This window comes from Hippopotamus amphibius, chromosome 10 (genome assembly GCF_030028045.1).
Source record: "Hippopotamus amphibius kiboko isolate mHipAmp2 chromosome 10, mHipAmp2.hap2, whole genome shotgun sequence".
In the NCBI taxonomy this organism is placed as follows: Eukaryota; Metazoa; Chordata; class Mammalia; order Artiodactyla; family Hippopotamidae; genus Hippopotamus; species Hippopotamus amphibius.
Window position 1 is genome coordinate 49,931,911 of NC_080195.1, and position 11,487 is coordinate 49,943,397.

Below are 11,487 nucleotides of genomic sequence, written 5' to 3' on the forward strand. Positions count from 1 at the left end.
GTTTAGAGGAGGAGGCCTGGCCAACATTGTCAGCTGGTGCAAAGAGGTCAGGGCGGAGGACAACCTTGGAGAGTGCCCTGCGTTCACAGGTGTGGCTCTGCCCCGGATGCTGGGCTACCATGTTGTATTCTGATATGGTTGCCTGCTGAGGCCGAAGATACAGGTAGAATCTTTCATCAAGAGGGGCTTGAATAGCTTTCCTACCTCAACCATCCATGAAGAGGATGAGGGAGGTGAGGCCTTAACTGGATGCCATTTCAGAAACAGGCCTCAGGACTTCCCTGGTGGCGCAGTGGTTAAGAATCTGCCTGCCAATGCAGGGGACATGGGTTTCAGCCCTGGTCCGGGAAGATCCCATATGCCTCGAAGCAACTCAGCCCACGTGCCACAACTACTGAAGCCTGTGCACCTAGAGCCCGTCCTCCACAACAAGAGAAGCCACTGCAATGAGAAGCCCATGCACCACAATGAAGAGTAGCCCCTGCTTGCCACAATTAGGGAAAGCCTGCGTTTAGCAATGAAGACCCAACCCAATGAAAGAAAGAAAGAAGGAAAGGAAGGAAGGAAGAAAAAGATACAGGCCTCAGAAACAGTATGAGAAGGAAGGCCAGACTCTCATTTCACTCTTTATGAGCGGGGCAGGTGTTTGTGCATGGACTCCTGATAGGCTGTCCTAAGCTAGAGTGAGGACTAAGGCCTGGATAAAGACCCCTGAGCCCAGAGAGGAGGCTGTTTTAGAAGCCGAGCTCTCTAGAGTCATGGACCTCTGTGTCACATTCCTTTTATTACTCGCTATCCTTTGATAGGGTCCTGACCAGGCATCTAAATGTGCAGCCTCTTCTGAGATTATGTGTGATACGTATGGGCATGACGATGTCAAGAGAGCAGACAGCAGCAGTAAGTCATCCACAACAAGAAGGTGAATCTGGGGAGGAAAAAGAGCTCAAATGCTGACATCTAACCACCCTTACCCGTGTGGACAGGATCTCTCCTACACCAATCTCAGACCACCCATATTTAATTTTATTTAAGGAGACGTTGGGTCCCCTTACCCCAAAGAAGCTGACAATAATCAGGAGCCACATGAGGACCAGAAAAAATGATAAATGCACACATTTAATGTGCACACACGCGAAACAGGATGTAAACTCTTACAAGGCAATTTACGCTAACTTTTCAGAAAGTCAGCCAATTATATAAACGTATACAGCTTCCAAATCATTTCTGTCTGCTCTCCCCTAAGTTTACAGAGAAGGGCTTTGCAGCTCATTCTTATCATGTGAATGATAAGAATCAAAGGATCGAGTTGTGTTACACCACGGGCCTGCACCTGTTGTGGCCACTTCCTGTTGTGGAAGGCAGAGGGTGTTCCTGTGGAAGAAGAACTCTGCCCTAGGGGCAGTGCCAGGGTAGGTCATTTGTTGTTAGCAAACTCCTGACCACTTGCTGCTGAGAAAGCTGCTCCTCTGGTAGGAAACCAAAACCAAATAAGGGACTTTCCACCCCCTAAAAACGCTGACCACACGAGGATCTGAGTTGAACTCAACTTTGAGTGTCTGTGCTTGGGGTACTGCAAGAGGGGCATTCGAGCAGTCTAGGGGTGGAGGAAGGGAGGAAGCGGGCTGGGAGATGGGAAGGAAGCTACCTGGCAGGGAGACTGAAATTATTTCTGCTTTGAGGACTAGACCAGAATGATGTTGTCATCACGTGATTATATTTCTGCTGTTTGTATTTTTATGAGGTTTGTATTTTCTACAGTTATTTCCCTTTCTGGTCATCAGCAAGGGTGATTCAGGGATTCTCGAACTTTAGCGGATCAGGGTCACCTCGGATGCGGTTAAACATGCAGGGTCTCTTCCACCCCACACTCAGGGTACCTGAGTCGCTAGGACAGAGCTGGGCATGTGCCTGTTTAACCTGCTGTGATTTGGATGCAAGAGGTCTGTGGCCCCAATTTGAGGACTACTCTTGAGGATAATGGGATTCTAAAGAAGAAAGAAGTGCCCCTAAGGGCCAGGCCCATGGTGATATTGACAATCGGAATCAACATGGTAAAACCCTTTGAGGAAAAGCGAAGCCCAGGGGGAAATGACTTACATTGCACAGATGCCCCTTGGAGCATTCGTTGGTGAAATTAATCCTTGGGAAATATTTTGACATTGTTTTAAGGGCTCTGAGCCAGGCAGGTCTCCTGACCCCTGGCCACCTCGCTTCCTTCACACTTAATCTGTGCACCCCTCTCTTCTTTTGGTTTCACTCTTTCCTTTTTGCATCCCTGCCCTAGAGCATTCCAATTGCTCTGATGACCTTGTAAGCCTCCTTGCCTCTCCGCTGACCCAAATGCTTCTCCAAATCCAGCAACAGGAAAGCAGGGTCAGGGGTTGTCCACATCCTTGCCTTTGAGATTCTGATGAAAAAAGGGTGCGCTGGGGGAGCAGCAGGTCACGTGCCTCCCAGTACAGACCTGGTAGGTGTCTCGAGCAAGCAGATAACTGGTGGGTACTTGTCCTCCCTCTTCCCTGATAGCAATGGCAGGAGAAGGGGTAAACTCAGCTGCTCAATTGCCTATGGGGAGGGAACTTCCCCCTCAAAGCTCAAAACTCCTAACCCTCGATCAACTCAGAATGCCACCCCTGCTCCCAGCCTGAGGACCACCCTGAAACCGACTGGAGAGGTTCCAGCAGACCCTCAACAAAGATACTGTGCATTGACATATAGTACCTGCCTTTCCCCTCCAATAAGCCTCTATCTTTACATCCAGACAACGAGATTCTAGGCAGTGCTTCTGCCCCTTTCCCAAGTGATCCCAGAACCACTGGAAATCCCCATGTCCCATGGGGAAACCCCGTGACTCCTCTCACATTGCTTAAACCCTTCCTTCCCCATCAAAAAAATAAGAGAAAGCACAGGGGCTCTCCCTCTCCCTCTCTCTCAAGTGGAGCACCTACTATTCCTGTAGAATCAGTTACCAAATCCAGAACAGCACGCAAACATGCATCTTCCATCCCCACGATGACTCTCCTTGTTCAAGGGCTCACTGGTCCTCACTTGGACATTGCATGACCTTCTTCAAAGGTCTGGCGTCCACGGCTTCTCCCAACAGAAATCACTGTACTTATCTGCAACCAAATTTATCTCCCAAAAATGTATTTGGACATGGCTCTCCCCTTCCTACCCGTGGGGGAAAGTTCATACTCCTTAGCATGTCATGCAAGGCCCTCTTTCATCTCAACCAGCTTTCTATTAGCCTTAATTTCCCCCGCCCCACTTCTTTTTAAAAAGGAGGTTTACTAAGAGAAGGCCTACGAGTTTTTAAAATACAAGCACCCCCTTTGTAATCTTAAAATTTCCCAGACCCCGCATGTTCTTTATAGTGACAGTCTCCAGAACTGGCTTGTGCCCAGGGCTAAGGAGAGGGCTCCTTTCTTAAACCAAAGCTGCCCAAGGGCACCCCGACGCCTTTGCTCTCCTGCCCCCAGCCCTGCAGCCACCTCCCCAGTATCTCGCTTATCAAGAACTGAATTGACCCTCAGGAGTGAGTTTAGATGTGACTCTCCTGGAAACTTCCTCTTCCCTTCAAATTGTGCTCCCATAAACCTTTGGAATTCCAGAACTGCTGCTTTCACAGAAAGAAGACAAAAACTGCAATAGCACTGCAACTCTGCCACTAACACACGATGCCGCTACACGATGTAGCCTTGTAAAATGAGGCGGTGCACCAGGTCTCAGGCAGCTCCCGTCAGTCTCACGGGGCGAGATGTTTACTTAACCCACCTGCACGGTCTGCCGCCAACTCCGGGGCCGCCTGGACGTGCGGCGCAGGGGAAACCGCAGCGCCCCCTCCCCCACGCCCTTTCCTCCAGCCGCTGCGGGAGCCGTGGCGCCCCAGCCCCAGGTGTCCCTGGAAGAGGAGCCCAGGTGTCCCCTCCCCCCCGCGCCCCTGGCCCCCTCACCATCGTCCGGGTAGAAGAGCACCAGGAAGCGGGGCGGGCTCCCCGGCGCCTGGCGGACCTCACACTCCCCGCCTCCGGATCGCTTCTGGCTCTGGAAATACATCTGCAACTTGGTGCTCAAGTTCTTCGGGGGGTCGGAGCCCCAAGACCCTTCGACCAGCAATGGGAAGGAGTCGGGCGCAGCCATCCTCGCCTCTGCCGGTCCAGCTCCGACTGCCGGTCGCAGCCAACTCCCGGCAGTTAAGCCTCTTTCGCTTTCGTTTCCCAGAACACTCCTCCCGCCTCTAGTTTCTGCCCTAGACTATAAACAGCTGCCCCAAGTTGGGCTAGAAAGCACTCTCCTCCCCACCGTCCCCCGCCATCCTCCCGGATCTTCGCTTTCATCTCTGGACCAGGGCGGAAGCTGGCATCGCCTTTGTGGCCTCTCTCCGTCTGTCTATGCAGGACCCCAAGCTCAGGGTGCTACCTGCCACTTACCCAAACCACAGCTGAAATCAGCAGCTCTGGGTCGTCAGACCTTGTGCAAACACGAAGGAAGCTTCCTTTTTGCTGCAGGCCGCCAATTCACACACTGTGATTCTTCCAAATGTCTGGAGCCCATTTTCATACTTCTTTCAACAATCAGTTAATGACCAGAATTTTACCTTGCTTCCCTACTTTTGCATTTTGGCCCCCGACCTGTTAATACTCTACGTCTAGAAGTGTGGGGGAAACAGGACATTCGCAGCTATTTTTTATGGAATATCCATGCTCTCTGAGTGGATTCAACAGACAAATACAGGCTGTGCCCTCGCTGAGCGCGTGAAGCTGTGGGGACACAGGGGAGTCAGGACACAGTGGAACGCGTGCTTTTGGAAGGAATGTGCAGGTGTTCCTCGAACAAATTAGGAGGGGCTCCTAGCCCAGGTGTGGGGGCTCACGGAGGGTTTGTGGAGAGGCAGCATGTAGCCTGAAGTCTAAGGGTGATCGGGGACAACCTTGGGAAAGAGGGGAATTCCGTGGGGTTTACTTGGAGCGGGTCCCTTGAGCTGCTGTGTGGTAGCTAGAGTAGAGGCAGGAGGCCAGCAAGTGGCTGCTGGAGTGTTGCAGGTGAGTGAGGAGGGTGGCTGAGACCAGGGTGCTGGCCTAGGAGCACCGAGAAGGGGTTTCAAGTTGCTATTGGACTTTCTGAAGGATGTGGGCAATGAGAGAAGATGCTCCAGTGTGATTCCACGGTCACCCATGCACGGCCTGAGCAACCAGCTAGAACACAGTGGCGTGTGCCCGATGGCAGCGCCCAGCTGGGAGGGAGGCTAGGAATGTGTGTCCTGACTATAGTAAGGGAGGCTTATCAAGGGAGAAACAGGGATCACCATCCAAATACAACCAACACATCAGGTGAGAGAAACGTCTACTGGACTCTGGGGACCTGGCAAGTGCTGCATGCTGGTGAGCAGAGAGCAGAGGGCAGCGGACACAGGACTGGAAGGAAGGGAAGAAAGTGGAGGCAGCAAGCTCAGTCAGCTCTTTCCAGAAGTGTGACTGTGAAAAGGAAGAAGTTGGTAGCATCTTATGGGGTTATAGGAGATGGCAGTTGTTATTTTGGGGGTTATTGGGTTTGGGTTTTTTGGCCTCCCTGGTGGCACAGTGGTTAGGAATCTGCCTGCCAATGCAGGAGACACGGGTTGGATCCCTGGTCCGGGAAGATCCCACATGCCGCAGAGCAACTAAACCTTGCACCACAACTACTGAGCCGGGGCTCTAGAGCCTGTGAGCCACAACTGTCGAGCCTACGTGCCACATCTACTGAAGCCCAAGCACCTAGAGCCTATGCTCTGCAACAAGAGAAGCCATCACAATGAGAAGCCCGTACACCGCAACAAAGAGTAGCCCTGAAAGCCTGTGCACAGCAACGAAGACTCAGTGCAGCCAATAAAAAATAAATAAATAAATTTATGGAAGGAAGGAAGGCAGGAAGGAAAGTAAAAGGAAGGTTGAGGACACAGGTTGTGAGAGAAGGTGGGAGGGGATGCCGGAGGAAGGGACACGTTTCCCACTGCACCGGGAAGGAAGAGCTGGAGTACAGAAGTAGGTGATTTTGAACGACTGCTAATGGGAAGGTCTGGAGATTCTCTCCTGATGGATTCTATGTTCTCTGTGAAGAAGGTGATGAGGCCTCTTAGACTCTGCCAAAATTAGAGCTGCTTCTCCCTGCAGGGCTGGACCTTATATATTGTCTCTTAATCGCAATAAAACTAGAAAGAGAATCAGAGGAATTTCAGGAAGAAGAGAACCAGAGATGGGCCAAAGAGAAGTTACAGGGCTTTTATTTCTGCTCCACAGTAATGCTAGTCAGTATTCAGATGTTTTCTCCTACCTCCAGCTTTCTTCCTGCAGGTGGCGCTCATCATCCAGTCCAAACCACCCTGGACCCCTGCGGTGGTGACTGGGGAGGATGCGGAACTGCCAGGCGTGGCTCTTGGCCACACAGAGGTGACTGTTTCCCTTCAGGGCATTGTCACCCTTTCACTTCAAACCACAACTAAAATCAGCACCCTCCCTTCACCAGTTTGAGAGTCCAGAACTGGGCAAACAGTTTATCTTTTTCCTCACACCATCATTTTACAAAAACTAAAATCAGAGTGAAATGAACTATAGTAGAAATTGTGGCAAGCCATTTCTGGATTTCTTTCAAGGACTTATTTAATTATTAGCAGTGTATTTTGTCACGCATGGTCTGCTCATCGTTCCTGGATTGACTGGGGAAAAACTCTCAGAAGATCAGGATGTCAGGTCTTGAAAGCCAAGGGGAAAAAAAATTCTAGAAGGAGCGCATTGGTAACCACCATTAGCCCCTGAAGTGCTTTGTCTACTCTGCTCAGTTGTTTTTGACCCTTTTCACTTGTTGAGCACATACCCTCTCCCCAGTGTGCTTATCCTCTCTCAATTCTCTGTCTCCATGGGGTGTTTGCCTCCTGAAACACATTTGCTTCCAAGGAAGTAAGCTTCCTCTCAGGGCCTGGGGCAGAGCAGCCTCCAGCAGAGAAGTGGCCATTTTACATCACTGTTCCCTGTTTCTCTTTCCACCAGAGTCATGGCTGATCTTAAAAGAACAACCCACATCCGCATTTGGAGGCTGAACTTCTCTTTCTCTGCTTCATCTAAATTTCACCTTTCAGCTTCTCTATAAACTTCTTTTTTTTTTTTTTGACCCTTTAGTCAAGGGCATTTCTTTTGGTTTAATGACATTTAAGCTGGGGTTTTGTTTAGAATTTCTAATTACAAGAGCACAATCAATGCAGAAAGTTTGGTGGGTGGAAGAGGGGAGAATAAGGAAACAGTTAAAACCCCGCCATTTTGGCACCCACATGGAAGCACTATTTGTCCTTTCAATATTTTTATATAGGCCAACAAATTTTCATTAAGTTTGGGATAACCATGCAGTTTTAATGTGTTAGAAAAGAAAGGGCTGTTAGCAGGACCATCATATCCAACAGCGCAAGTCTCCTGCTGTAAACAGCTCTGTGATTGTGCAGTGCACAACCTTCAAAGACATACAAAGCAGCCTGGCTCTCAGCACTCATTTAACTCAGTGGTCCTAACCTTTATTCCTCCCCAACATGCCAAGAATGTCACACTCTTTTGGAACAGTGACTCATGGGCAGTCATGACCCTGGAAAGCAGAGGGAGGAATGAAGGACTGTGCCATCCTCCAGGGGGACAGATCATGATGTCTGAAGGAAGAATATTTCTTTTCCAGGAGTAATCTAGAAAAGAAAACCTAGGTGATGATATGCAACTCCACCCTTACAGTGATTCATTAATCTTATCTTATAGAGAGGGAAACAGAGGCTCTGATAAGAGAGATTTACTCAGTCACACAGCTGGCAAGTGGCCAGTGGTTGAGCAGAACTTGAACCCAGGACAATTCCTAACTTAGCCTAGTCCTACAAGAGTGGAGGCAGAAAGATGTGGGTTCACATCTCAACTCTTTCAATTAGCTTTTGACAAATCATTTAACCCCTCTGAGTCTCAGTTTCCTTGTCTGTATCTACAAACTTCTATAACCTAGCACCAGACTAGTTCAATTTCTCTACAAGCCAGCATCAGGCCCCCATTTCTCCCACTGAAGTATATATTGGGGAGAGGGTGGCTTTCCCACCTGTCCTGAATCCATGAGTTGTGAGCACCTCATGCCCAACTCTCTGCCTCACTTTGCTCCTGAAACTGCTGGCCTGGTCCCCCAAAGCAGGATTTGACCTCAGAAGTGAGGCAAGCTACCCTGTCTGTTACTACTCCAAGTTCAGTCCTCATAGGGAGTCACCTGATGGACACACAGCAGTTTATGGACTTACTCCCTGTGCTCCGGTCCCTTTTAGAAGTTTCATCTTCTTCAAACTTCCACAGGGAATGTCTCCAATACCCCCACTCTCTTAGTATAATAATCCCTAATGGTATATTTTCCCAAATAAGGGTCATTTAGGTTCATTAATGCTATAGTTGGCTGGGAAGTGGAGGGAGGAGTCTGCCGAAGAGTCCAGAGCAGATTCGATCTTTCCAAGTTTGTGTGAGGGGAAGAGTAAAGCAGAGTAAAGAGCATTCCTGGCCATTCAGTAGGTATTGAATTGGATATACATGCACATGTCTCAAGAGAGGCATCAACTCTCAGAGAGAGTACAACCTAAATCATATTTAAAAAGAAAAACAGACAATATTTTACTTCTACAACATACCATGCATGATCTCCAGTTATTTGCTGTTAAATACTGGACAACTTGCTCTCTGGGAAAAACAAAAAAAATTCACTTGTATGTGTATGTTACTATAAAATTTACAGAAATACAATGTTGCATAGCACATAGTTTACAAATAATAATAAAATATATAATATTCTTTATTGTAAATTTCAAATAGGCAGTTGATTCTCACTGACTGTTTCAAAGATTTTGCCCAACTGTGGTATTTGTAGCCAATCTGTTGCAATTTGTAGCCAATTTGTTGCAATTGACGAATGAGGATAGTTCTGATATAAATGCTGGTTGATACTTTTGTTTACACTAAAAAGGGAGATGAAAATGAAACAATGAAGATGTGTCAAAACTTCTATTTGTCAATGACATGGGCTCCTTTGCTGAATTGGATAATAGTTTTCAAATACCAGAAGAATGATTCCTTTACAATGTTATGGCTACAGACATGACATACTTTTAAATTTAGTCTGCCTTATTAACATAGTCCCCATTATTTTCTTAGGTCTTAATCAACAAAACAATAAATTAAGCCCTGATTTGTAGTGTTTTTCAATTGCATGGTGTAAATATTTCCACCATGGCTGACTTTAAGCTGCCAATGTGATAGCACTGAATGCAGAGTTGGGAAGAAATGGACAGTAGCATACCATTGTATAATACTTCTGTCTTACAGTAGACATACATAACTCAAGAGTACAAATAATAGTAAAGTGTAGTGAAATAATTAGGAAGTGATGAACCTTTTAAAGAACCCATTTTATTATAAGTTTATACAATGTAATTTTAAATAATGGTTGTTAATAACTGGCTCACAAAATTTTTGAAAATTGAACGGTCAGTTCTGGTGAGCCAGTATGACCTACCTCCAGCACGAAAACGTACTCTTCTCCCATCAGAGGTAGTATTATCAGATAGAGCAGTCAGTACACTCTGCCCACTCCCAACTCCTCCCACACACACACCTTAGTACAATTGTTATACTAATATTCTCCTAGTCAAAAAGATTTTAAAGCTAATTGCTTCATTTCATTCCTATGGACAATTAGTTACCAAGACATTCATTAATCTATCCATTACTTTTGAGAATTCTACCCTGGAAGAAATAAAAGCGTAATGAAAATCATAAAACAAGGACAAACGTAGTTTAAAAAATTAAAGTGTAATAATTAATACAACAAACTTATGAGGAAATTAATATTACCTCCATTTTACTAAGAGGAAACTGAGGCACAAAAGGTTAAATAGCTTACCCCAATTCACACAGCTCGTTAAAGATCAAGCTGGATACAAACCCAGGCAACCTTACCCTAGAGATTACCATTACGCTAGCCTTGCACAGTGATGTCCTGCTCAGATCCCTTCTACAGGGTAAAAACCCACTCCCCAGCTGCTGGTCACACTGGCTGTTGGCAGCTCACAGCAGGATCTCTCCCTGGCCTGGGCTTTGCTTCATCTCTCCCACCAACGGTTTCCCCGTGGCAGAGGATATTTCTATCTCCCACGTTTGAGTGCAATTGTACCTTCAGGCTAGGTTAACCATGCCACATGCATGTGGCCCAAAGAGCAAAGCTGCAGTCGTGAGGGTGTGGGAAAATGGGATCTCTCACGTGGTGGGTGATTGCTTAACTTCCTCTTGTAATTTTGCCACTTTTTGCTTATCTTCTTTTGTTTTTGTTTAATTTAAGGCTATGTTGGGTCCAGATTTTTATATCATCCAAGTGAATTGTTTCTTTTTTGTTATTAGTGAGTGCCATTCTTTCTCCTTTACTAATTCTCATTGCCTTAAAGTCTTCTTTGCCTTGTAGTATAACCACTTTAATTTGGTTCGTCCTTGCTAAGGGTTACAGACATTTTGAATAGGTTGGCTGCTTACTCAAAGACAGTCTCTCCTTCCTTGTTAGGAACAGAGTGCTGAGGTGAAGCAAATGCCCTTTCAGACACACACTTGACTCACACTTCCCTTCTCATGGAATTGGTTTAGGGATGACCTTGCGATCCAGTTCTAGACAAAGAGATGTAGAGGGACTTCTGCTGTCTGTTCCTTATATAGAGATGCTTAATGAGAAATCCCTTTTCCCTCCTTTGTGGGATGTTATCAGGTGGGATATGTTGATGGGAGATACTGCAGCCATTTTGGTTGTTGTTGTTGTTTAAACTCTTTATTGGAATATAATTGCTTTACACTGCTGTGCCAGTTTTTGAGGTACACCAAAGTGAATCACCTGTATTTATACATATATCCCCATATCCCCTCCCTCCCACATCTCCCACCCACCCTCCCTGTCCTGGCCCTCTAAGGCATCACCCGTCATCGAGTTGATCTCCCTGTGTTATGCAGCAATTTCCCACTAGCCATCTATTTTACATTTGGTAGTGTATTGCAGCCATTTTATAACCATGAAGGCAAACATCTCAGAAACAATGAGAATGGCAAATTGAAGAGAAAGAAAGAGCCCGGATCCTTGACAGCATAATTGAGGTACAGAATCAGCCCTAAAACCACCCACCTCCAGATTTCTTATTGTCAGTAAACGTCCTTGTTGTTGAAGCCACTTTTAGGTTTATATTCAGCCAGTCTTGGGGGAGGCAGTTCTTCACAGGCTCAGATGAACTTCCAGTGAGGGATGCAGCTGTGACCTGTCAGCAGCAGGTGTTTCTAGCAACTGAGAGAAAGGTTAGTCATTCCTAAAATGGGGATCTGGATAGACACCCTTGTATCCTCTTCAAGGTATTAAGAGTCAGGATAATATGATGGTTAAGGTCTGGGTCAGACAGACTTGGGTTCAAGACTTACTCTGGATTTC

At 46.9% G+C, this 11,487-nt stretch overlaps 1 protein-coding gene across 1 annotated transcript in view; it reads right to left on the reverse strand.

The window, feature by feature from the left end:
- The window catches only part of PARP14 (poly(ADP-ribose) polymerase family member 14), a 56,273-nt gene extending 52,105 nt beyond the window's left edge, over positions 1-4,168 (reverse strand). Inside the window, exon 1 of the mRNA XM_057697380.1 lies at positions 3,954-4,168. Coding sequence (XP_057553363.1) covers positions 3,954-4,140 — 187 coding nt within the window. The 5' untranslated portion in view covers positions 4,141-4,168. The remainder of the gene's footprint in view (positions 1-3,953) is intronic.
- Between the last annotated feature and the right edge of the window lie 7,319 nt (positions 4,169-11,487).